Source organism: Gorilla gorilla, chromosome 6 (genome assembly GCF_029281585.2).
Source record: "Gorilla gorilla gorilla isolate KB3781 chromosome 6, NHGRI_mGorGor1-v2.1_pri, whole genome shotgun sequence".
In the NCBI taxonomy this organism is placed as follows: Eukaryota; Metazoa; Chordata; class Mammalia; order Primates; family Hominidae; genus Gorilla; species Gorilla gorilla.
The window spans coordinates 43690840-43718402 of NC_073230.2; the positions used below are offsets into that span (position 1 = coordinate 43690840).

The window sequence follows — 27563 nt, forward strand, 5'->3', positions numbered from 1 at the left end:
TGCACCCACAGCCACCCCTTCCCCCAGGTGCTCTGTCCCAGGGAGATGGGAGTTTTATCTATAAGCCCCTGACTGGGGCTGCTGCCTTTCTTTCAGAGATGCCCTGCCCTGAGAGGAGGAATCTAGAGAGGCAGTCTGGCTACAGTGGCTTTGCAGAGCTGCAGTGAGCTCCGCCCAGTTCGAACTTCCAGGCGGCTTTGTTTACATTGTGAGGGGAAAGCCGCCTACTCAAGCCTCAGTGATGACGGACGCCCCTCCCCCCACCAGCTCCAGCATCCCAAGTCGACTTCAGACTGCTGTGCTGGCAGCAAGAATTTCAAGCCAGTGGATCTTAGCCTGCTGGGTTCCGTGGGGTTGGGATCCACTGAGCTAGACCCCTTGGCTGCCTGGCTTCAGCCTTATTTCCAGGGCAGTGAACGGTGAATGGTGAACAGTTCTGTTTTGCTGGCATTCCAGGTGCCACTGGGGTATGAAAAAAAAACAAACAAACTGCAGCTAGCTCAGTGTATGCCCAAACGGCCACCCAGTTTTGTGCTTGAAACCCAGGGCCCGGTGATGTAGGCACCCAAGGGAATCTCCTGGTCTGTGGGTTGTGAAGACTGTGGGAAAAGCATAGTATTTGGGCTGAAGTACAGCGTTCCTCACATCACAGTCCCTCATGGCTTCCCTTGGCTAGGGGAGGGAGTTCCCGGACCCCTTGTGCTTCCCAGGTGAGGTGATACCCCATCCTGGTTCAGCTCGCCCTCCGTGGGCTGCACCCACTGTCTAACCAGTCCCAATGAGATGAGCCAGGTACCTCAGTTGGAAATGCAGAAATCACTCACTTTCTCCATTGATCTTGCTGGGAGCTGCAGACTGGAGCTGTTCCTATATGGCCATCTTGCCAGCCTCCCCATATATATCTTAACTTACCAGATTTGTACTTAGTTCAAATTTATACTCTATTTCAGACTTGTGCTCACATAATTTTAGTAAGATATAGAAACGTTATTACTGTATAGCTGTATTCCGTCTTTCCCCCTTTTGTGCTATTGTCTATGCATCTATACATGTCACACCTTGAACTATACATTGTTATAATAATTATTCATATATATAATTTTTTTTCTTTGAGACAGGGTCTCACTCTGGTTGCCCAGGCTGGAGTGCAGTGGCCCAATCTCAGCTCACTGCAGCCTCAATCTCCTGGGCTCAGGTGATTCTGCCACCTCAGCCTCCCGAGTAGCTGGGATTACAGGCGCACGCCACCATGCCCGGCTATTATAATTTTTTGTATTTTTAGTAGAGACAGGGTTTCTCTAAGTTGCCCAGGCTGGTCTCAAACTCCTAGAATCAAGTGATCCTCCTGCCTTAGCCTCCAAGAGTGCTGGGATTACAGGCATGAGCCACCACGCCGGGCCTATTATCTTATATATTTTTATGTCTTCTAAAGTAGATAAGACAGTAGATTAGTGTGTATTTACAGAGTTAGCTATATTAACCATTTTGTTTACCATTTCTAGTTTTCATTTGTTCCTGTGAATTTCATTTACTATTTGGTATACTTCCTTACTCCAATACATCTCTAATCCCATGTAGCTCCTTTGTGCCCTTATTTTTACCTGTATTACATTTCTATGTGTTATAGGCCCAGCAATACAGTCATATACATATTGTTTTATACAGCTGCTTTTAAAATCAGTTAAGAAAATGAAGGAGAAGAAATATGCACATATGTGTCTTTTATAATTACTGATGCTGTTCATTTTGTCATAGGGATTCCACTTGGTCTGGGGTCATTTGCTTTCAGCCTAAAAATCTGTCTTTTGGGTTTCTTATCAGGCAGGTCTGTTAGCAACAAATTCTCTCGGTTTTTATATGGGAATATATTTCATCTTCATTTTTGAAAGATAGTTTTCCTGGATGTAAGATTGGTTGACAGTTTTTCTCTTTCAGCGCTTTGAATATACCACTTCGCTGCCTCTGACCTCTTTTGTTTCTGATGAAAATTCAGCAGTTAATCTTTCTGGCAATGAGTGATTTTTGAAAGCTGGGTATATTGCTGGGGGCTGAAGGCCACCATATTTACTGAGTGTGGCATTTCACTTATGGGCTTCTGAAGAGCAACTCATACTTCTTTAGTGTCCCAGAGCTGCACTGGCTTTGGTGACAGTTTCCTTTGTTTGAGGGGATTTCTAAGGCATTATTTGCATAAAGTCCAACAAAAACATTTCAGATGCTTTTGGCAAAGATAAAATGCAAAAAAGAAAGCCTCGTGATAGTCTAGAAAGATCAAGGACCTTGTAGTGAGAAAGACCTGAGTTTGACTCTCAAATAATAGATCATGAAATCATTTTAGTAAATTTCCCCAGTCTTTGTTTCAGTGTAGTCAGCCCTCCACGTCTGTAGATTCAACCAACCATGGATTGAAAATATTCAAAAACGAAAATGTTGCATCTCTACTGAACTTGTACAGACTTTTTTCTTGTCATTATTGCCCAAGCAATACAGTATAACATCTGTTTACATAGCATTGACATTGTATTAGGTATTATAAGTAATCATATATAGGAAGATGTGCATAGATTATAAGCAAATACTGTACCATTTTATATCAGGAACTTGAGCATCTGTGGATTTTGGTATTTGAGGGAGGTCCTGGAACCAGTCCTCCATGAATACCAAGGAATGACTGTGTATGTATAGATGTATGTGTGCATGTGTGCATGGACGAATGGGTGGGTGGATGGACAAATGGGTGGGTGGATGGATGACTGTTGGCAGGCAAAAAAATAGAATATACCAGGTTCCCATATAAAGATTTATTTGTTGCTATGAGTCATGGTCCAGAATGTTTGAAAGTTGCTGTTCCAGTCCATTTATTGGGTTGGAAGAAGGCCTGCTCTGGGATTTTTCCAGTACTGGAAGGGCCTCTGCTTGCCCTTGGGTATATCCTAAGCACTTTTCCCTCCTGCCTTGTTAGTCTCTTAACTCTGTTTTACTTTTTAGCAGAAAGAAAATGTGCCCAACTCACTGCTGTTCCTTCAAAATTGTTGCACATAGCCACCACCTCATACAAACTCTCACAACAGCCATGACGACAGGAGTTACATGCAATTTCCTGTCTTTTTCAGTCCACCCTCAAATACCACTTATCAGAAAATGCTGACAATGAGTTGGTGCTGAGAGAACTTTCAATTCACTTTTTTAGAGGATTCTGAGACTTTTCATTAATGATTCATTCATTCATTTCTGGAGAACATGACTTTGTATTCAGCAAGGTTTGGGCTAGTCAGTAATTTTAAGTGCAATAGAAGGGCAGGCAGGTGAAACTGTTTTTGCTACGTTGCTAAACACATTTATGCTCAATGTTCTCAGCAGATAAAATTATCCTGATTGAACAGGCCATTAAAGCTTGCTTTGCCAGAAAATAATTCAGTGGAGAGTTCTGTCACATTGCTAACAATGCATTTGGAATGAGTAATTCCTACAGCTGATAAAATATTTTTTATTAACCTTCAGGAGGCATTGAAATGATGAGTTTAGGCCTGAACAAGATTTCAAATTTTTGGAAATGCATCCAACCTTGTTTCAGAAATTTTGCTCCATCTTTGTAGAAATTCAAAAGCGTTCACTGACATTCCTTAGAAGCATTATCCAAAACTCCCTTCTAGATCCTGGACTTGGTTTCCCCCCACCCACAAACTCTGCTGCTGCTCTATTCTTTCCCGTGCCCTAAGGCCTGCCCCACCTAACTCTTGTCCATGAAATGCAGACTCATTTTTACATGCAGAATTAGCCTGGCATAGTGGCTCACATCCGTAACTCCAGCATTTTGGGAGGGTGAGGTGCGGAGGATTGCCTGACCCCAGGAGTTTGAGACCAGCCTGGGCAATGTAGTGTTAGTAATGGTGAATCCATAGGATCTACAGCAACCTCAGTTTTTGCTTCTCAGAGGAAAAAAAAATTGTCTGAGGGTCATCAGACAGAATGAGAGACCAAGGCAAGTTTTAGAGCAAGAGTGAAAGTTTATTAAAAACTTTTAGAGCAGGAACAAAAGGAAGTAAAGTACATTTGGAAGAGGGCCAAGTGAGTGACTTGAGAGATTCAAGTGCATGGTTTGATCTTTGTCTTGGGATTTCATATGTTGGCATGCATTCAGGGGGTTGTGTCTCGTCTCCCCTGATTCTTCTCTTGGAGTGGGCTGTCCTCATGCCCAGTGGTCTGCCAGCATTTGGGAGGGGAGCATGTACAGTGTGTTTAGTGAAGTTGTACACATGCTCACTTGAGGCATTTCGCCTGTACCAGTCGAGTGTTCCTGGAGGAAGGTCATATACCAGTTAAACTCTGCCATTGTGCCTCTAAGTACACATGCTTGAGCCCACTCACCCAACTCCTGAGATCTTATGGGGAAGCTGCTGATCACCTGCTTCAGGTGTTTATCTGTTGGGAGACTGCCATTCCCTGGGGGCAGCTGTAACCAAATATTATTTTAGAGAGACAGTTTTACAACTGCCTGACCATCACCTGATGGTCGCCTGACAGTCCTGGTGTATGGGGTAGGGGAGGGCTCTCTCCTGTCCTGCTCATGTCTGACTAGCTACATGCTCTAACAATAGGAGACTCTGTCTCTACAAGAAATAAAATGATAAAAAACATTAGCTGTTCATGGTGGTGCATGCCTGTGGTACCAGCTACTTGGGAGGCTGAGGATTGCTTGAGCCCAGGAGTTTCAAAACCAGCCTGGGCAACATGGTGAAACTCCATTTATACAAAATACAAAAATTGGCCAGGTGTGGCGATGCACGTCTGTAGTCCCAGCTACTCGGGAGGCTGAGGCATGAGTATTGCCTGAGCCCAGAAGGTTGAGGCTGCAGTGGGCTGTGATTGCACCATTGCACTCTAGCCTTGGTGGCAGAGAACACCCTGTCTCAAGGGAGGGGAAAAAAAAACAGAGTTAATTAGGTTTGAAGAAGACAGCCAAAGAAAACAAAGCAGCACCTCACACAGGAATGACTCTGAAATTACCTGCTCTCTTGGTTCACCTGTTAGTGGCTTCCTCCACAAGGAGACAGTCAAGAAATCTAAGAGGCTACATGGAAGCACTGTGGAGCCACAGAGCAGAGCATCTTCCCAATGTGTATAGCTCTGGGGATCTTCAGGGGTCAGAAGTGTCCAGGATTAAAACAAGATCCCCAGCATGTACAATTCGAAGGGGTAAACCTGGAAGAGAAGATGTCACGTTCTGGGGTTTTGCCCAAATCCCAACATTTTCATCGGCTCCTGGGAGAGCATCAGGGCCTTTCTCCCATGATTACAATTCATGAGACCACAGTTTTGTATTATAGCTCACCTCTAGCAGGTAAGTTCTGTCTTCCTTCCCTCCATCCACCTGCCTAAATCTCTTAGTGGGAGAATAAATTGCTATGTATCAATTGTTTTGTTTCTCTTGACCCACACATTCTTGTCTGGCACTTGCTTTGCAAGGATACATTTGCGAGTAAGAGGGGAGGAAGTAACAAGTATTTTTATGCTTCATTTCAGGATGTGGCAGGGACATTTTTGATGGTTTCATTACTTAATTTATTTGGAAACAGCACTAAACCAGCTTTTATTTATGAAAAAAATTATATATGTTTGTGGGGGAGAGACTTTTACATGGATAAAGCTCACACCAGTTAATTGGTATTCACACTATGACTAGAAAAGTGAAATTTCTAGAAAATTTTAAAGCAAGAAGAAAAACTAAGGCATACAGAATTGCAGTTTGGTCTCTCTAGTTTCATTTTGTTTCAGTTCCTCATTTATATTGTTACCAGAGTAATCCTTCGGAAACACAAGCTTGATCCTATTACTCCTTCCTTAGAGTTGCTTCAGGGGGAAGCCCGCAGTGGGGTCAGGACGATAGACATGGATTTGGGTCCTGGCCCAGCCACTTACCCTGTGGTTAATCTTGAGTCTGTTACTTAACTACTTCAGCCCTGCATTTGTCCTCTGTTGAGCAAGGATGATGACACCTCCCACCCGCACAGAGCCATCACATGGACCACATCGTGGCATGTGTGTGAAGGGCCTGCAGCATTGGCACAGGGTGAGCATTCTAGGAAATGTAAGCTGCTGTGGTTCCAAGTCATTAATATGAAGTGTCTCTTCCTGGCCTGCAGGACACTGTCATGGCATCCATTATATGGTCCTTGCCTGGTATTTAATTTGAATTTTGTAACCCGTCTCTCCTTCTCTGTGTCCAGTTTGCCTTTGGCCCACAGTGCCCAGTATGTTGGAGGGAGCCAGAAAAGCCTGTGAAACTAGCACCAAACAGTTTGTCTACTTTTAAGAGCTTGTGGCCAAAAATTTAACAGGAAGGGAGTTCAACTAAAAGATAGCTTGGGTATTTGGCTTTCCATTTCTCCCATTAGCACTAAAGAAAACTGAGAACCAGTGACTCTGAGGACATTCTCCAAAGTGAGAATGCTATTTCATGAGCTGCCACCTATAGTTCTTGCTGCCCACACTGAAAAAAAAACAAAAATCTGTGTGGTTTGCCTTGAAATAAAATAGGAAACATGCAGCCTTTAAAGACTAGGATTTGACATAATGCAGATCAAAATAAAATAAGTCATGAATCAGTAGGACTTTCACCCAGGGCTTTGAAGTCTTTATTTTTATGATTATTGCTACCGCAGAGCAGAGCCGGCTGCATAAACACCATTTAGAATAGCTGAAGGCTGGCATTGCATAAGAAAATGGCAACCAGAGCGATTTCCCTGAGGGTCCATAAGTCCTAATTCTGTTTAATGTGACAATTCCTGAACAACTCTGGCTTCTTCACAGAAATATGCCTGGGAAGTTCTGGGAGCCTGGCCGTCTAAAGCCCGCCTGAGAGTGAACTAGTCTTCAGTGTTTACAGACAGAGAAAATATATCCCTGGGGTTTAAAAAAATAAGTGGGTGTTCATGTAAGAGGGTAGGAATGGGGAGCTATTGTAAACTGCCGGCTTGGTCCTACTCATAACTCATTTTCTTTGGATTTGAGTACCTAAATAATTATTAATCCTTTCCCCCTTTGTGTTGGCTTTCTCTCTCTTCCATCTTCCTTTTCCTCGTCCCTACACTTTCTGTTGCCATATCTGACTTTTGATACCTCAGGGGTAAACATGCTCCTACTATTCAGTTTTCTTGTTGGGTGGTTTCTTGGGTTAGGAAACCATCTCTCTCCTGTGTCTGTCTTACACATTCTTTCAGCCTGTAAACTTGAAAACATCAAAGAGGAAGAAAATTCTAGAAAGGGAGAGCAGTGGTTGGGTAAATCAACATGGTTTGTTTGAGGAAACAAGTTATCATCAGCTTGCAAACCTGGGGCAGATCCCTTTTTTGCTTACAAGCTAATGTTGTAACAGGCATGGCTGGCATTTCCTGCCAAATTTGGGGTTCAGCATTTCAGTAGGAAGTGCCAAGTGCAACTCCGCCTTCTCAGCCTTCCTTACTGGCATGCATCTTAGGCGATGTAAACCTTGGAATCTATGGAAGGGCATGTCTGGTGCAAATCATGGCGTGGCCATCCCTGTGTTTCCGCTCTCACTTGGGGTTTGCCACGCTCCCCTTTCCTAGACTCTCACAAAATAGCCACAAAATCCTCCAGAAATCAGTGCTATCTTCAGAACTGCTTCTACTTAGAATAATTCATTTCAATAATTACTCACAAATTTAGTGCCTAATTTGGAAAGAAGTATTTATTTTATTTGCCCTAAAACTGTCTTTTTTTGCACTTCAAAGAGCCAGTATTCCAAGAATTACTGGGCTGTGCATTCCTCTCCTAGGTGCTCAGTAACCATATGTGAAGAGACGTTTGAATCCTTGCAGTCTAGAGGCAGCCTCCCCAGGGCAGGGCACTGACCTCCTCTCTCTCCCCTGACCGAGAGCTCCATGACAGGGGTAGCCTAGAGCAGCATCCTTTCCTGCAAAATCCTCAGTGTTTGTTGAATGAAGGTGTGGTTCCTCTGTGTTACCCTCAACATCTAGCCCATCACTCAAGTCACTTTTAAAATTATTGATGTATAATTCACATAACATAAAATTAATGATCAACCATCTTAAAGTAAACAATTCAGCGGCATTTAGGAGAGTCATATCGTGTGCAACCATCACCTCTATCTAGTTCCAAGATATTTTTATCATCCAAAAAGGAAACCTCAAACCTACTAAACAGTCACTCCCCCTTCCCCTCTTGCCCAGCCCCTGGCACCTACCAATCTGGATTCTGTCCAAAGTAAGATTTACCTACTCTGGATGTCTTGTGCAAATGGAGTCATACAATATGTAGCCTTTTGTGTCTGGCTTTTTTCGCTTAGTGTAATGTGTTCAAGGTTCATCCATGTATCAGTACTTCATTGCTTTTTCACGGCTGAGTAATACTTTCTTGCGTGAATATACCACATTGTGTTTCTCCATTCATCTGCTGGTGGACATTTGGGTCATTTCCATCTTCGAGCTACTGGGAGTAGTGCTTCTGTGAACATTCATATACAAGTATTTGTCTGAATACCATTCTCACTTCTTTGGTGCCAAGCACATTATCTCCTAATTATCTCTGGAGTCTGCCCACTGCCATCCTCCCAGTCAAGCTACTCACCTCTGTTACTGCAGTACTCAGCTGGCATTTCTGTGGCCACCCTGGCCCTTCTGCAATTTGTAGTCTATACCATAGCCCCATGGACTTTTCAAAATTCAGATCCCCTCTTCACACCCTGCAGTGATCTTAGGATTGCTCAAGGGATAAGAAACACATTTCTTTCAGGGTATGGGGGCCCCTGCATGGCCAGGCCTCTGCAAGCTCATCTCCCCACCCTACCCCCTCCCTCCACATCTGTGCCACAGCCACACTGGCCTCTCTGTCCTGCAAACTCTCCATGCTCTGTCCCACCACAGGCCCTTTGCACATGCTGTCTGTGCTGCCTGGCATGCTCTCCCCTCCTCTTTGCCTAATTAACTCCTCTTATCCTTGAGTTCTTAGCTCAAGCATCACCTCTTTGGAGAAGCTTTCCCCAACTAAGTGAACACCAACACCAAGACCATCCTGGATGCACACAAGCTCCTGGAACCACTCCTCTGCAGCCCAGGCCCCAGCTGCAGTTTTACATGCAGGTGATTATTTGCAAGACTGTAAGCTCAGGTTGGGCAAAGGACCATGTCTATTTTACTCCCCATTATAGCTCCAGAATTGTCATGGACTTGCTGTTTGTATCCCCTGCCACCCACCAACTTGTTATGTTCAAGTCCTAATCCCCAGTATGATGGTGTTTGGAGGTAGAGTCCTTGGGAGGTAATTGGGTCATGAGGGTACAGCCCTCATCAATGAGATTAGTACCCTTATGAGAAGAGACATGAGATAGATTATCTATTCTCTGCCATGCGAGGACACAGGAAGTAGGTGACCATCTGCAGACTGGGAAGTGAGCCCCCACCAGGAATGGAATCGCTGGAACCTTGGTCTTGGACCTCCAGCTTCCAGAACTGTGAGAAGTAAATATTTGTTTTTTGAGCCACCCAGTCTGTGGTATTCCTTGAAGCAGCCCTGAACTGACTAAGATAAGAACCTAGCCCAGGATGGCCCCCATTTGGTGCTTGTTAAGTGTTTTGTTGTTGTTGTTGTTTTTGAGACGGAGCCTTGCTCTGTCGCCCAGGCTGGAGTGCAGTGGTGTGATCTTGGCTCACTGCAATCTCTGCCTCGCAGGTTCAGGTGATTCTCTTGCCTCAGCCTCCCGAGTAGCTGGGATTATAGGCACCCACCACTGTGCCTGTAATCCCAGGCTAATTTTTGTATTTTTAGTAGAGACGGGGTTTCCCCATCTTGTCCAGGCTGGTCTCGAACTCCTGACCTCATGATCCACCCACTTCGGCCTCCCAAAGTGCTGGGATTACAGGCATGAGCCACCTTACCTGGCTGCTTGCTAAGTTTTTGTCGAATGATCAGATGAGTCCATTCTCCTCACCAGAGAATGTTACCAACCACAGCTTCCCGTCCCTCTATCCATGCCAGCAGCGCTTTATTTTGGGGGACTGTACCTCCCAGCATGCAATGCTGGCTCCTGGCCCCAACCATGATTCTTGCCTCCTTCCTCCACTGGTGTATTTCAGAAATTGTGCTGCCAGGTATGGAATGTCGAAGGGGGATCTATCTCTCTGTAGTCGAGGCCTGAGGGAGCAGCCCAGTGTGTCTAACAACCAGGAGAGCACATACAGAGACTTGCTGGGTGCCAGGCCTGTGCTACCTGCTTTAGAAATAGCAAATACGTGAGGCGGGAATGATTCTTTGCCACTTGTTACAGATGGTGAAACAGAGGCACAGAATACATGAGTCATTTGCCCAAAGTCAAAACTCTTGGTAAGTGGTAGATCCAAAGTTTGAATCCAGGCAGCCTTTCTCTAGAGTCTGCGTTCTTAACCTTACTATTAAATAATGAGTGGACTTCAGCATTCAGGACGTGGAAGAATTCTTCTCATAGAAGAGAAATATGAGTGATGGCAGTAGTGTTTCCTTCTGGAGTCTGCATGGGTTTGTTTAAAGCACTGGAGTGGGCAGTAGACATTCCCACCAAGTTCTGGCTTGGGAATCCCATGGCCATTTTAAACACACAGATAACCAAACTACTCAGCTTATTTAGGACTTCACGCGCTCCTCAAGGTCCTAACAAATACAGGTTGATGTCAAGACAAATTCTCTAAAGAACCACTTTATTATAAATAAAGCTAGAGGGAAAAAATTAAGGTGAGGACTATTTGTCTTCAGATGAAAAAAACTAAGCTATTTATGAAGACTCTTGTCTTGTGTCAGTCAGCGATTTAAAAAGGAAAGAGTCAAGCCAGGTGTGGTGGTTCACACCTGGTCCCAGCTACTTAGGAGGCTGAGGCAGGAGGATTGCTTGAGCTGAGGAGTTGGAGTCTAGCCCGGGCAACATAGCAAGACCCTGTCTCTAAAACACTAAAGAGTCATGTCCTTTCTGATCATATGTTTTGAGGGGTTAATGTCTTTGGTCATTCATACTCCAGGCCCCTGTGCTGCCATCTGTTTATCACAGGCAGGTGTATTAAAACAAAGCAGGCTGGGTGCAGTGGCTCACGCCCGGAATCCCAGTACTTCAGGAGGCCCATGCGGAAGGATCGCCTGAACCCAGGAGTTTAAGAGCAGCCTGGGCAACATAGTGAGATCCCATCTCTATTCTAATTTAAAATTTTAAAAAATAAAGCAAAACCCAGCAACAAAACCTACTGATTTACTTTTGGAAACAACGATATTGTCATTTGAAATTCTTAGGATTCTTTTCTAAACATATAGATAAAAATCATTTCGAACATGAGAGGGCATAGTGGGTGAAGTTTTATTGCTACCTTGCTGGGTGATTTTAGGATGTTTCATAGTGATTAGAAATGAACCTCAAAAAGGCAGAAAGTTCCTCCAGCCAATGAAAGCTTCGCCACCAAGGAGATGGCACACTGAACAACAGCAGGTTAGATGGCCCAGGAAGGACTTGATTTTAGAAGAGCTTATGATAACATGGCACAGTATAAGTGGGAAAAGCAGAATGTGTGTGTGCATATGTGTGTGTATACTGACATATAAGATATATTGATAAAATGCACAGGAAACAGCCTAGAAGGAATTCCACCAAAAATATTAGCAGTAGTGGTCTTTGCACAGTGGTATTATACTTAATTTTTTTCTGACTCTCTGTTTTATAAATTATCCTGCACTTGTATTTATTTATAGCAGGACATAAGCCTTTATTTATTTATTTTTTATTATACTTTAAGTTCTGGGATACATGTGCAGAACGTGCAGGTTTGTTACATAAGTATACACGTGCCATGGTGGTTTGCTGAACCCATCAACCCATCACCTACATTAGGTATATCTCCTAATGCTATCCCTCCCTAGCCCCCAACCCCCAACAGGCCCCAGTGTGTGATGTTCCCTGCCCTGTGTCCATGTGTTCTCATTGTTCAACTCCTACTTATGAGTGAGAACATGTGGCATTTGGTTTTCTTTTCCTGTGTTAGTTTGCTGAGAATGATAGTTTCCAGCTTCATCCATGTCCCTGCAAAGGACATGAACTCATCCTTTTTTATGGCTGCATGGTATTCCATGGTGTATATGTGCCACATTTTCTTCATCCAATATCATTGATGGGCATTTGGGTTGGTTCCAAGTCTTTGTTATTGTGAATAGTGCTGCAATAAACATACATGTGCATGTGTCTTTATAACAGAATGATTTGTAATCCTTTGGGTATATACCCAGTAATAGGATTGCTGGGTCAAATGGTATTTCTAGTTCTAGATCCTTGAGGAATCGCCACACTGTCTTCCACAATGGTTGAACTAATTTACACTCCCACCAAGTGTAAAAGCGTTCCTATTTCTCCACATCCTCTCCAGCAAGCTATTGTTTCCTTTTTATTTATTATTATTATTATCTTTTTTTTTTGAGTTGGAGTCTTGCTCTGTCACCCAGGATGGAGTACAGTGGCGCGATCTCAGCTCACTGCAACCTCTGCTTCCCAGGTTCAAGCCATTCTCCTGCCTCAGCCTCCCGAGTAGCTGGGATTACAGGCGCCCGCCACCACGCCCGGCTAATTTTTTGTGTTTTTAGTAGAGACAGGGTTTTACCATGTTGGCCAGGCTGGTCTTGAACTCCTAACCTCATGATCTGCCCACCTTGCTGGGATTACAGGCATGAGCCACCACGCCCGGCCTATTTCCTGACTTTTTAATGATCGCCGTTCTAACTGGCATGAGATGGTATCTCATTGTGGTTTTGATTTGCATTTCTCTAATGACCAGTGATGATGAGCTTTTGTTCATATGTTTGTTGGCCGCATAAATATCTTCTTTTGAGAAGTGTCTGTTCATATCCTTTGCCCACTTTTTGATGGGGTTGTTTGGTTTTTTCTTTTAAATTTGTTTAAGTTCCTTGTAGATTTTGGATATTAGCCCTTTGTCAGACGGATAGATTGCAAAAATGTTCTCCCATTCTGTAGGTTGCCTGTTCACTCTGATGATAGTTTCTTTTGCTGTGCAGAAGCTCTTTAGTTTAATTAGATCCCATTTGTCAATTTTGGCTTTTGTTGCCATTGTTTTTGGTGTTTTAGTCATAAAGTCTTTGCCCATGCCTATGTCCTGAATAGTATTGCCTAGGTTTTCTTCTAGGGTTTTTATGGTTTTAGGTTTTACATTTAAGTCTTTAATCCATCTGGAGTTAATTTTTGGAACTGTAATTTTAAGCTGTAAGGAACATAAGCCTCTATTCTATTGTATTCTATTCTATTCTGTTCTGTTCTATTCTATTCTATTCTATTCTATTCTATTCTATTCTATTCTATTCTATTCTATTCTATTTGAGACAGAGTCTCACTCTGTCACCCAGGCTGGAGTGCAATGGCACAATCTCGGCCCACTGCAGTCTTCACCTCCCAGGTTCAAGTGATTCTCCTGCGTCAGCCTCCCACGTAGCTGGGATTACAGATGCCTGCCACAATGCCCCGCTAATTTTTTGTGTTTTTAGTAGAGACAGGGTTTCACCATGTTGGCCAGGCTGGTTTTGAACTCCTAACCTCAAGTGATCCACCTGCCTCAGCCTCCCGAAGTGCTAGGATTACAGGCATGAACCACCACCCCCTGCCATTAATTTAAAGATAAAGAAAAGAAAAGCCCATGAAATTACTATGGAAGTCTTAATTCCCATCTAGGATTAAGAGTCTTAGCATCCAAAGACCTTTGGAGAAGTAAAGAACCTTTGGAATATTCCTAAAGGGCAGAGATGAGTGATGAAGATGACGCTGATGACAATGGCCACAGTGTGAAAGTCCCTAAGGAGTGTGTTTGCACCCCACACAGCTCCTCCCTCCTCCTAACTTCACTTCAGTCTCCACAAACTTGCCACTGCATCTTGCTCTCAGTTTCATAATAGCCCTTGCAAGGTTTTTCTGTTTTTTTTTGTTTTTGTGTGTGTGTGTGTGCTCCCTTCGCTTATTTGTAACCATCTTGCTCAGGAACCATGTGGTTGGTATCTTTGGGGCACATGGAGAGGCTAACAGAACCAGCAGTCGCTCGTGGTGGGAGAGCACGTGGGTGTCACTTACCTTGGTTCTGTAAAAGCAGCTAATAATTAGCTGGTGGCGGGGGCTGAGGAAATGTCTCCTTGTTTGCTTTCTACCTTCCTCTGCATGATAAGAATGTTTAAACAAGGATGCACCATCATGCAGAATGCCTTCCTGGCCCCCATGGAAGAAGAATGGGGAAGAGCCACCCTTCAAGTGGCACACTGTGACACAGGAGCAGGAAGCCCATGGCTTCTCTTGACAAGGAAGGGTGGGACCTGAGCATTTAGAACAGGGCTTCCTTACAAAGCTCTGAATGCTAGGCATGTGGCACGGAGTGGGCATGGCCCACCAGCCCCGGCCCCTCCTGGGAGGAAAGTTGACCGATGTACTGACCTCTGTGTGAAATCTGGGTCATCAGGGCCTATGTGACCCGAGGCATCAGTGACGAAATTGACCTCAGCAGGGTGGTGACTGTGCAGCTCCAGGGAACTCACAAGTTGGAATGCATTTGGCGCATGCTTACACACACACACACACACACACACACACACACACACACTCACGGATCGATTGGTTTCTGTTTACTGAGTGTCAGTAAGTGACCCGGCTATGTTACCTTTCTGAGCCCTGGTTTCGTCGTGTGTCCAATGGGACTGTTATTCCCAACCTCCCAGGGTTGTCATGAGGACTGAATATGAGCTGTGATTAGTGCCTGCCATATCCTTGGTACTTAGTAAATGTTGGTTTCCTTTTTCTCCCCATTCCTCCCCCTGGCTTTTTTTAAAAAACAGGACTCAGGAGCCAACCTCATCATAGCTTCTTGGCCACCTGTGTCTTCTTACCATTGTTGGATTTACCCAAATTAACCTCTTGGGATTACTACCTAAGTAAATAAGAGCTTAAAAGTGAGCTCTTATTCCAGGCAGTTTAGGAAGGGGTCTTTAGGTGGAGCTCACATGGCAATTATCACAGAGAAGGAGGGAGAAAGGGGTTTTAATGTTTATGAGACTCATATTTCCTCTCTCAGTTGTATGCTAGCCCCTCCCTCCTGCCTTTTCCTCCCAGAGTTCTAGAATCATGCACTTTTAGAACTAGACGTGCCCTGGGCTGGAGTCATTTCCCCCCATCCCTTTGCTTAACAGATGGGGAGACTGAGGCGCAAAGATGTTCAGTGATGTGTGCAGGGTCCCAGAGCTCCTCTGTGCTCCTCTCCTTCCACCCATAAATGTGGCCCTCTGAGGAAACTTCCAAAGCCACGAGGAAGCAAGCCCAGCTCATTCTTTCATTACTGGAAAAGAATAATTGCTCACTGAGCCTTTAAGTGACCCAGGGAATGGCCTGCCTCTTCTCCCTCCATGAGCTCCTGGGCCAGTAGGAGTGGATCCTAGAGGCAGTGCTGTGGCAGTGTTGTGTGAGGGTTCAAAGTGGCCCTGGAGCCCCCAAGATACACTGCTCCCTGCCCTACCTTGGGCCTGCCCCCTCTGGGATGCATACCTGCGTTTGCGTTGGAGCAAAGGTAGGTACACCTTGTCTTGGCTCTGCAGGAACCCAGCTCCTCTCTTTGAAGGGCATGAGCCAATGAGAAATCTCTCTCATACAGACTGAGGGAGAAAGAAGGTTGAAATACTCCTTGCTGTTGCTTTATGACCATGTTACATCCAGTGTGTGAGCTCCTGCCTCAGCCCTAAGGAGAGTCAGGGCATGTGCAAGCCACTAAGAACCATGAAGTCCCTTGGCACTCAGTAGACCTCAGCAGAGAAAGTGTATTTCTGCCCTGTAGGCCATGTGGCCTTTAAAAATATTAATATCTTGATATTTTAAATATCCTAGAAAAACTTTGTAGTAGGCTTCTTTGTTATATTTAGCAGGCCAAACATGGTTAATATTTAGTTTATACTTGGACATAATTTGGCTTTTGCGTTCTCACTTTTCTCGTAGAGTAAATTGACTTTCATTTTTATTTTAAGTTCTGGGGTACACGTGCAGGATGTGCAGGTTTGTTACATAGGTAAACGTGTGCCGTGGTGATTTGCTGCACCTATCAGCCCATCACCTAGGTATTAAGCCCAGCATACATTAGCTATTTTTCCTAATGCTGTCCCTTCATTGACATTTTGTAATGACCCCAGGCATTCCTCGGTTGCAGCCCCCGTGTGCTCACCCACAGATATCCTCAGGTTCAGTGCCTTCTAATATCGATTGTTAACATCCCCATACGCAAGCTCCTGGCATGCGGAGACCCTTGCTTACCATTCACATTTCTAAAAATGTTGCCTCTGTCATTTGCCCTGTGTCCTATTGTATTCTAATGAAAGTTCAGTCTCCTGACCTTGCACGGCCTAAGAAAAGGGCTTCTTTCTTTTATGGTAAGGATTTGTCTTTTTAAGGAGAACTCACCTGTGCATCTTCATCCACCAAAATAGATTGCGTTTTCAGTGCTACTGCTGAGAACACACGGGAAAGTGTTACCATTTGCAAAACTCATTGTCAAAGGGAAGTCACGTCCAGAGTCAGGAAAGCAAGTGAAACACCCACCTCGGTGTAGCAGCTTCATCTGGAAATTTGACCTAGAGGGTTCAAAATGAAAACATGCCCTCCCCACCCATCCAGGAAGCAGGATGAGGATGGCCATTCAGAGTTTACTTTAAAATGCCTACCAGTACTATTGATATTCTGCCACCAGCTGTGTGGTCACCATTAGCAACACATCTTTATAAATTGCTCACAGAGTCCCAGGTTGCATTTTAATTTCACTGGAAGGGAAAGACTAAAGGATCTCTGAACTTAGTGGTAGCTGGACAGACCACTGAGTGGAGTTGGAACACCTTTATTTTTATTATTATTATTTTAATTTATTTATTTTTGAGACAGAATATCACTCTGTCACCCAGGATGGAGTGTAGTGGCGCGATCTCAGCTCACTGCAACATCCGCCTCCCAGGTTCAAGCGATTCTCCTGCCTCAGCTTCCTGAGTAGCTGGGATTACAGGCACGCGCCACCACGCCTGGCACGTATTTTGTATTTTGTATTTTTAGTAGAGACAGGGTTTCACCATGTTGGTCAGGCTGGGCTCGAACTCCTGACCTCGTGATCCACCCGCTTCGCCCTTCCAAAGTATTGGGATTACAGGTGTGAGCCACTGCGCCCGAACCACCTTTATTATTTTTATTTCCGAGTGAGCACCAGATGAATTATGGAATATTCTTTTCAGAAAGAGGGAGGAGCCAAAGTAGGAGAAAAAAAGTCCAAAGGTCCACAAGCAACATATCGGTTGGTTTCAAGCCTTAGAACCCCTTGTCACTGCAGAGTCACCTGATCCAGGGCTGACCCAAGATACAACACAGCTCAAGGGTGTAGCCAAAGTAGTCTTTCTTTTAGGACTTGGCGTTTCTAAATGCCAGCACCTTGTACATCTCGTAGATTGGAGTTTAAATGTCTGACTTTCAGAGGCATTTGAACCAGAGTGACTCCATCTTGAATAGGGGCTGGGTAACCTACTGAGGCTGAGACCTACTGAGCTGCATACCCAGGTGGTTAGGCATTCTAAGTCACAGGATGAGGTAGGAGGTCAGCACAAGATACGGGTCATAAAGACCTTGCTGATAAAACAGGTTTCAGTAAAGAAGCCGGCCAAAACCCACCAAAACCAAGATGGCAATGAAAGTGACCTCTGGTCGTCTTCACTGCTCTTTATACACTAATTATAATGCATTAGCATGCTAAAAGACCCAATTTTACCCAATTTGGTCTGATGCTGGAGAAACAAATCGGGAAACTGGGATCCCTAGGAGAGATTCCACTGAGTCATTCATTCAACAAATGCCCATTGCGTACCTACTGTGTGCCATAGTGTGACGGGCTCAGTATATTGCCTCATTCATTACCTCACAAGGTTATCTGTTAACAGCCACAAGTCAGAGGCTTTTGACGTACAGGGTCCCGGGAGAGCCAAAATAGTATTTGTTTGTTTGGAATAATAAAAGCTGTCTTCCCAGGCCACAGGAATTAAAACTAGGAGTGCTAAATCAGCAATTGTCTAGCCTTGCCTGAGCTTCTCAAACTGTACTTTAGAATTGCTTGGGGGAACTTGTTAGAAGTACAAACCTTGGCCAGAACCTCAAAGAACCAGACTCAGTCAATCCAGGATGGGGTCCACCAATCCAAGGTTTTAAAAACAAGAACCAGATGAGGATAGGTGATGAGTTAGCCACTGGGGATTCAGAAACCCGAGAGGGTGGGGTGGCAGTAGTTGGGCTTTGCAGGCCAGACTGGTCTGGGACACTTTGTGATGAACACAAACCTTCCCTCTTCCATTTTGACCTTTCTGCCCTGGTGGGCTGCTTTTACGTAAGAGTATTATTTCTTCCTTTTGTAGGCAAAGCAAAAAGTGTGAGAACCAGCTGCTCTAAATAAAACAATTGAAGGTGGAGTTCAGATTGAGAGCTCTCAGAGGCTGCTTTTGTTTTCCTTTGAAATTTTTGGGAGAAAGGAGCCAAAGATTCAGTAGAGGGGGCCAGCCCCAACACTTTTGAATCTGCCCTGCCTCCCCTGTTCCACCTGTCTAGGCCAGGAAGTAGAGCAGCAGGAACCAGCCCTGAGTTCAGACCCTCCCACTAACTGTGTAACCTTGAATTTGAACTCGAGCTTGGGCTTAACCTTTCTGTGCAGCACTGTACTCATGAATAACTGGTAGCATTTACCTCCTGTGGACTGTGCCAGGAATAATAAAGACGGTGCGTGCAATGGCATCTGCCTTGGTACAGGTCAACAGGAAGGCTCTAAACCAGGATTCTCCAGCTTGAGAAGCTCGTAGCTCAACTGGGGCCTTGAGAAAATGATGCCGATTCTCTTGCAGCAGGTCTAGGGTGGGCCTGTGAGTTTGCATTTCTGGCAGGCTCCCAAGTGAGGTTGATGTTGCTGGTCCAGGGACCACACTTTGAGTAGCAAGCATCTGAAAGGTGCTCACCTCCTTAGGTTTTCTGTGAATAGTTAGTGCAGATAGCTAAGTTAACAATTCTTTTTTCAGTCCTAAAAATAGAAGAAAATACTTACTCCTTCCTTAAGTCTGGTCATGAAAATTAGGACATAGAATGCTTGTAGCCATAAACACTTATCTCCCTCGTCGCTCAAGTTATTAATTATCCCTAATAACGTAAATACTGAAGAAGAAGGCAGAGCGAGGGGTCGGTGATCTGCTCTGTGGGCTGAGAGAGGTTATTAAGGACAGGGCTTCAGGCATACAGAATAAAGATGGCCCTTAAGGGTCAGGGATTCTGCTTCCTTAGGGCTCCTAGAGCTTACCTGTGAGTGAAAAGTTTTAAAATATTAATAGAAAGCAAAGAAAAATGAGAATGTCTTTTCTTCATCCATGAAATCAACTTGAACCTATCAGAGTCATCTAGAGGGGCTGTTAAAATGCAGACTTCTAGGCCCCGCCCCTGAGAGTCTTTAGTTAAGTAAGTCAGGGGTAGAGCCTGAGAATTTGCATTTTGAACACATTCCCAGGTGACACTGGTGCTCACACTGTGACCAGCTCAAAAGACCACCTGTGAGAGCCACGAGCATGGGAATCAGTGCTGTCAGCCTGGGCCACCTCTTCAGACTTCCGACCCCTCCCATCAAAATGGTGTTGCCAGGAAGGGGTTTTTCTAAGCCAGGGTGGGGTTTGGGTATGAATGGGAGATACAATTGTCCTCAGGTATCTGAAGGTCCTCCTGGGGGTTAGGAGAGATTAGGTTTCTGGAAAAGGAGAACAATCCTGGTGGCACCACTGCCTGCAGACAGGGAGTCACAGCACCATGGTGTGTTCCTTCTCCACCTCCAGGGCTGGGCCTCTCTGATCTACCTGGTTGGCTGATCCCTTGGTAGGGGGGCGGGGTGGGGCGCGCTTCTTAAAAATAGAGCTTTCCAGGGTGCATCCCAGGAGATTCTGATGAACAACCAGGTTTGGGACCCCCTGCGAGGAGAATAGCAAAGCACCAGCTGGGCACTGGAGAGCTGCTCTGTTTTTAATGATTCCTGGATGCAGCACTAATGATCACTCAGCAAGCAAATGATTCCCTGGCAGGAAATGGGACCCTTTGTGAAGTACATTTCCTTGCAGGATCCCTAAAGTTATAGTCGATAAATTCCGGCTGCATCTTCCAAAGTGTTTTATTTCCCATCTGAGGATGGCTTCCAGCCAGGAGCATCTGGCCAAGGGGACTTATCCAGGGTAAAACCCCACCCTCTCCGCCTTCCCCACTCCCTCACCCCTGTCAGCAGTGACTCTCTCCACAGCCACTCTGCTCTGGGCTGTGTTGAAAGTAGAACCTATAAAAGTCACGGATGAGCAAATTCCAGAGAGAATACTTCCCAGACAAACTCAGCAGCAGAGAACATATCTGTATGCAAAGAGTCAGGTTACAATGGAGGCAGTTACTTGGATAATAGCCTAAGGAGAAATTCCCACCACCCCGACTCCCCGCATCCCCGCCCCCCCTTCCCCGCCTCTGCTTTGTTTGTCATGCTGTCATGCACAGATTTGAAGACTGCAGTCTTGCCTTGAGTTTTCTGATTCACCAGCAGATGCTTGAGAGCATCACTGGGTGCTGTGCTCTGTGCCAGGTAGGGGTTTATAAAGGAGGCTCAGGTACAGTCCCTGCCCTGTGGAGTCCACTGCTGGAGAAAGATAGATGCTTACATGACTAACTGTAAAAGCAGCATCACTCCTAGAATAGCCCATTTCTAAAGTAGACCTCCCAGCACTCTCCCTCCCCTTGCCTGGTTTCATCTTCCCCACAGCGCTTGTCCCTCTAGAAATGACTAGCTCAGTACTCAGTAATGAAGTACTGGTGCTTCATCTTCCCTCTTACAAATAAAGCAATGTGAGGGGAAAGACCAGACCTTTAGACCCTGGCCTCTCCCAACCATTGTATGTGGGCTGCCCAGGGGGCATGAGAGTGGCTTTCTGCAGCAGAGGCGTTGGGAGGCTCTGCTGAGAGGGTGGCTGCTCACACACCACCAGGATCTGGGGCAGAGGCTGAGGGAGGACCTAGGTGGCCACAGCAGCTCTCAAACCCAAGCGTGCATCAGAATCTTCCAGTGGGTTTGTTCAGGCACAGATTGCTGGGCCCACTTCAGAGCTGCTGATCCAGTAGGTCTAGGATTTCTAGCACGTTCTCAGGTGATTCTGTGGCTACTGGTCCCTAGACCACACTTTGAGGACCACAGAGAGGTGCATCAGCATGGCCATGACGGTGAACTTAGTGAATAGCTGCAGGGTGGGTCCAGTGACGGACTTCTTAGAAGCTATGCCAGTGACCCCCGTGAGAGAAGACAGGACTCTGAAACAGGCTCCAGCAGTGGGGCTGGAGAACAGAAAGGAAGCACCCCAGACACATGCGACAGTGGAATCAGTGCGCTGGTGGGAGGCGAGGAAGGAGTTCGAGCAGCAGGAAGGATGGAAGTGCTTTGGACCAAGATGGGCACTGGGTGGAGGAAGGAATAGTGTGTTCCCTTTGGGACCTGCTGCTGTGAGGGGCTAAGGAGACCTCCAGGTGGAGATGTTAAGGAGGCAGTGGGAAGTGCTTTTAAAACTCAGGAGAGCAGCTGGCGACGGGTACAGATGCTGGGGTCTTCTGGATAGGGGTGTAAGCTGCCTCAGTGGGGCTGAATGAGTCCTTAAGCGGAGAGAGTGGTGATGTGCTTGGAAGGAAGCCAAGAGGCTCTCACTCGTAGGGGTGGTTAGAGAAATAAACGAGTGGAGTGCTCCAAGGCTTGTGAAGCACAAGGGGGCGTGACCCCAAGAGAAGGGGTTGTGTTTGAGGCATGAGTTAGAGGAGCTGGTCTCCATACTTTGAAGTGGATAGTTGTTCCACTCCTCATCCTACTGTGTGCAATTTTATTTTGCCTCAGTGACAGTCACTTTACAGCCATATTGGTGCAACATGCATTAGCAAAAGAAGTGCATGCCGCGTGCACGTGTGTGGGTGCAGCAGCAGCTCTCTGCAGCAAGAGGTAAACAAGAGAAGCACTACAGTGGTTCAAGTTGAAGCTGGAGGTCATTTTTTGCCCCTGTAAGCTGAGCCCTGAAGAAGAAAGTCACCATGTATCCATCTTGTTACCTTTTTGGATTTAACGCTGATCCAGATCCTCCTGGGACCTTCAATCCACTGCTTTTACAAGGATGAAAAGGATTCTGATGACTTTTTTTGAACTGTTTGGGCAGGAATGCTACAGAGAGAATCAATTTCTGTGAACTGAGAGTCCCCAGGTGATAATTTGGTGTTTCACACACAGGCAGTTTTCTTTTTAATGTGTGGTGCTTGTTTAGTCGTCTGGCTCTTGCAAACCCTAGTGTTTGAAAAACAGGGATGTAGTTCAGCAGTGTCTGAATAAGGCTGATGACTCAGAATCATGCAGTGCCTGGCTTCTCAGGCCGCTGCCAGCCGGGACTGCTTTAGGTGCGAACGCACGCTTCTGACCTGTGCTCTGTCTTTGCAGTTCTGCACGGAGCTAAACCAGCCGACCCTGCCCAACATCCGCAAGTGGAAGGGGCCCCGGGGATGCTGGAAGGCTGTTGTTGCTGAGAAGCCCTCGAATCAGCTCCAGAAGGTACCCTCGTCTGCAAAGCCTGGCCTTTCCCTTCATTTAATTTATACATACTTTTCCCCTAATCAAGGGCATTTAAAAATTTCCTTTGCCAATATCCTTGGTTCAATTTTGTATTTCTGCCCAATTTTTAAATCCTTGCCATTCATTTCCAAATGCCCTGGTTTTCGGTTCACGTTTAGATTGGGAATGGACTCCTGCCAAGACGGAAATGAGAGCTTAGGGTGTTGGGAGGAGAGGAGAGGAGAAAGGCAACAAATGGGTATTTCTGTCCTTTGTCCTTCTAATCCTTTCGCCACAGTTCTGTCTTCTGCCAAGTTTGTGCAGAGCTCATTACTCATTGACTGAAAACTTCAGATTCACCTTAGTTCACACATGAAGTATTTGCTTCTAGTGGTAGAAATTATGCACATAATTTCAACATAGAAATGTTCTATTGAAATGTTCAGCAGATTTTGGTTTTGAATTTTCTTTCATCAGTATCACCCATATGAGCAGGTAAGGGTAAATCTCTGTAAATACATGTTTTCCCTCATATTATTATTCAAGGCCAGATTTATTCACCTTGCAATGCTTAACATCAATGGAGTTTTAGATTTTTAAACAGACTCCTGATAATAACCAGGAGTTGAAAATGTATTATTACATAATTTTCCTATAAATGCAGATTTTTAAATCCCTAGTATACCTAACATGCTTACAAACACATGTGATTTATACTTAATATGATTATGTTTATAATGTAGGCTCTTAAATCATAAATTTATGCTGGATTAAAAGTGGCCATTTTTTGACAGTAAGCCCCTACTCTCTTTTTAGCTACTACTTAAAAAGGTGCATGTAAATCTTCTGTCTCTGGGTTTTATGTTTGGGGGTGTAAATGGCTCCTGCAGCTGACAGTGAGTCAGCACACATTCAGAGAAACCTGGAGATAAAGCTGAATTTGAATGCATCTAGTTCAGGGTTCTCCCTTCCAGTCCACATGGAAATAATAAGAATAATACCACCTTCCTTTTTTGATTGCACTTTACATGTATGTAGGTGTCTGAGCTTCACAAGCATTTTATAGTCCATTCAGCACTGCATTCATTCAACAAATCGTTAATGAAAGGTGGCTATGTACCAGGCATATTGTTTCATGCCAGGTACACAATGGTGAGAAAAACAGCCCCAGCTATCCATGCCTGCATGTTTTCACTCTTTGCAAGACACAGTGGGGATCCCAGCTGGAGCCTGACCTGGCCCCTCCCGCAGGGAGTGCACAGCCTGTTGGAAGGCAAGACAGGTAACCCCATTCCAGGTCAGGGTGTCAAGGCCATTGGAAAACAACATGAGGTTGCAGGGAGACCCGAGTTCCATCCACCAAAACCTCTCGGCCCCAATTCCTTCATCTGTAAAATGAGAGCGATAGCCCTTTCTTAGCTCACCTATAGGGTGGCTATAGGATTTTAAAAGATACTATGCATTGGAATGCATCATGAACATAGCACAGGCCAGGGCCAGGCGGGATGGGCATGAGGTGGCAGGCTGGCCACCTGCAGTGGACTGAGAGAGCTCATGCCTGGCTCTGGCTGCTGCTGGGTCCATGTCTACCCAGTTGTTACCATGCAGTATTGTGCAAAAGCCACCCTTTTGCAATGTGAGGTGGTGCTCGGACCTGAGCCCAGTTCACTCTCTCTGTCTGGAAACCCTGTTCCTCTGGCTGCTGTTCTGGAGGAGAGGGGAGCACCAAGGTCAGGGGCATTGGGAAAGGCTCCCAGGAGGGGGCAAGAAACCAGCGGTGGAAGGAGCAGCATGCAGGGAAGTGGGGGTGGGGAAAACAGTGCTGAGCAGGTGAGGGAGGCAGAGGAAGGAGTAGGCCCCACCGCAGAGGCTTCCCCTCCAGGGCCATCGGGGAGCCCCTGAAGGCTTTTGGGCGGAAGATGACTCGAGTGATGCTTTAGGTAAGTTACTCTGGCACCATGACTTGGGAAATAGTAGATGGAGAGATAATCCTCCAAAGCCAACAGGGCAGTCATACCTCCCTCCAAACCGGAGGAAGCTGAGGTTTAGAAAAACTGAGTGGCTCGCCCAGGGTCCCGCGGCTAAGTGACTCAGGTGGGACTGAGGCCCAGGTCTTCTCGTTCTCAAACCAGCACACTCTCCAGGGGGTGGGCAAGGAGATAATTTCAAATATAGAAGGGCACAGCATACAATACATTCATTCCCTCCCTCCCTCCTCCTAAAAACACGCATGTTCAGACAAGGCATGTGGCTTAGACCAGAGCTGACCCTGGGGACTTTGTGGTGGCTGCTCAGGAGGGTGGTTGTGCAGAGTCACTTCCCCTCCTTTTGCAATGGGGAAGAGTGGTGATGAGCACTGCTGGCCTCTCAAATGACATGCAGATGGCTCCCAGGCAGCGGGTGCTGAGGAAGCATTCTCATGGACAGCAGAGGCTGTGGTGGGGTAGAAAGGAGAAGTGTGTCTTCTTCCACAAGCCCCCAGTGGTGGCGGCAGCAGCGCAGAGCAGGCACATTCAGAGCAGCAGGGTTTAACACTAGGCACTAGGACTCTGCCCCACCACCAGCCCTGGCACCTCTGACCTAAGCTTCACACCTCTGCCATGGCCCCATCCACCTGCGGAGGGCCCTCGAGCAGCCCCAAGCCATTAGGTCAACTGTGACCTCCACTCACCCAGAAAACACTGAGTGGGCTCTTACTAGGTGCCGGGCACCATTTTTGTAAGCTGCAGCTAATCAGTAAGCAACACCCATCCCTTGGAGTTATATGTTTTAGTCTCAGCATTGTGATCAGCTGCGGGATTTCAGGAAAGTCACTTAACCTCTTTGAGCAGCAGTGTCCTCATCTGGGAAATGGGAGCATGAATTGCTACCTCATGGGATGTGATGATTCTGAAGATATCTCTGTGCCTAGCCGGGGCTTCACCCACCTCCCCCCAAAGACAGAAGAGCCCAGGCCACCCTGTCTGTATGGAAAGCTCTGAAATTGGCAATATGTGAAATTATTTGGGCTGGGGAACAGCAAGGGAGAGTGGCTGTGGCTTTCGTGGTGTGCTTTTGGTTTAGAAACAGCTTGAGCCAGAGTAGGGACTACTGCCTCTCGGTCTCTCTGGCCTCTCTGCCTCTTTTCCCCAGGTGGCGCTAGGACTCTGGCACCAAGACTCTGTCTCCCTCTCCGCTGCAGGGAGCTGGGTATGCAGGATTCCTATGGGACGCGGCGGCCGGCATGGAGCTGAGAGACGCGGGCTCACAGGAGAGCTCGCCCAGCAACGGGCACGGGAAGCCGGCGGGCCCCAGCCCATACCTCGGGAGGTTCAAGGTACCTGCTCCACGCCATCTGTGACGTGGAATCCGCTTCTTTCTAAAAAGGAAAGAAAAGGGCTCATTTTGTAATAGCATGAGTAAGAGAAGTCTCGTCTTTTTGCCTTGATTTCAGCCTCTCATGATTGGAGATTTTTGTCTCTCCTGGGGCTTTCGTGGCAGGTGAACTTGTCCAGGGCAGGAATGAAAGGGATTTTGAGACAGCCCCAGTAACTCTGGCATCTGAGCAGGAGAGAGGGGAAGGAGGGAGATTTGGTATAGCTCCTAAACCTGACCCTCATTAGAGTCTCCTGGGGAGATTTTCCTACAGTCAGGGATTCTTAGACCCCACCTCAGACATACAGAATTTGGGGGATTATCTGGATGGCCTACTTTCCAAAAGCCCCTTCAGTGATCCTTCACCTTCCTGGCACTGGTTCACAAGGCCAGGTGTTAGGGAATGGCTGGATTCAAGGGCAGCAGAACTGGCCTGAGGAGCCCCTTCTTATCGGCTGCATCTCAGGCCCGATTCCTTTATTACCAGGGAGAAAGGCCTCTCAAGGGGTGGTTTGGGTTTGGAGGGGATTCAGGAGGAGCTCTGGGCTGTGGGCCAGGGGCAGTCCTGTCACTGGCATCACCCATGTGGGAGTCTCTGTCCCCCCAGCATCTGGGAGCAGCTCAGCAGATTGATCGAGCGCAGTCTCTCTGGTTCTCCCCGGATGCCCTTGGGAAGTGTTAATGAACCGCAAAATGGTCAGCAGCTGGACAGCAGAAGCCAAAGCAGGTCATGAAGTTGGCAGTCAGTGCGCCTTATCCCCACGGTCCTTGACCATGAGCTCACAGGCCAGGCAAGCAGGTCCGGTGCCTTGGAGCTCAGCAAGCGTATCCCCTCCTGGGCATGGAGACCCCCTGCTTTCTGTGTGCTCCAGAGCAGTTCTTGAACCTGACAGTCACCTCAAACCCCAGCCCAGGGAGTATCTGCCAGCTGAGGGTTGGGAGCAGCCCCTGTGTTGAGGCTACAAGGCCCTGTGCCACCTTGCACACTGTGAGTTGATGAGGGTGGGTGTGTGCTCACCCTGGGGGTATCTGTCGCACCCAGCAGCCCCTCTCATTCCTCTGTCTGTGATATTGATGGGGCTCTGTCTGCACACGTACACCTGGGGGTGTCCATGGGTTGTATCTGTGGTACTGACGTGTAAGTCAGCCAGGTATCACCTTTAAGCCTCCTAACACCACCCTGGGCCCTTTTTTTATGTCAAGTTCCTGTTCCAGTGTTGGCCACCTGGGGTTATGGCCATGTAACCCTATGGGTGATACTGATAATCCAGTATTACCACAACGCAGGCTGTTTTTAAGGGTATAATGAGAAAATGCTGGTTAGCCCAAATCCTCTAAGTAAAGCAGCCCCCTAAACAGGCACTTGGCCTCTTGTACTTCATGTCACATTATAGGCCTGGCAGTTGGTGCAGTACAGAGATGGGGCTCATCTCCTCAGGCACTGTGCCCCCCACCCAGCCTTAAGATGCTTTCTCTAGCAGGCAGAGCTGCAGCTGCAGAGCTCTTGGTCCTGGTTGCTGGCAAACTGGGACCACATCC

The 27563-nt window shown here is 46.4% G+C and overlaps 1 protein-coding gene across 1 annotated transcript in view; it reads left to right on the forward strand.

Annotated features, from left to right (window-relative positions):
• Window positions 1–27563, forward strand: part of EEPD1 (endonuclease/exonuclease/phosphatase family domain containing 1) — a 145919-nt gene that overhangs the window by 103241 nt on the left and 15115 nt on the right. Inside the window, exons 4-5 of the mRNA XM_004045309.5 lie at window positions 22560–22670; window positions 25852–25986. Coding sequence (XP_004045357.1) covers window positions 22560–22670; window positions 25852–25986 — 246 coding nt within the window. The remainder of the gene's footprint in view (window positions 1–22559; window positions 22671–25851; window positions 25987–27563) is intronic.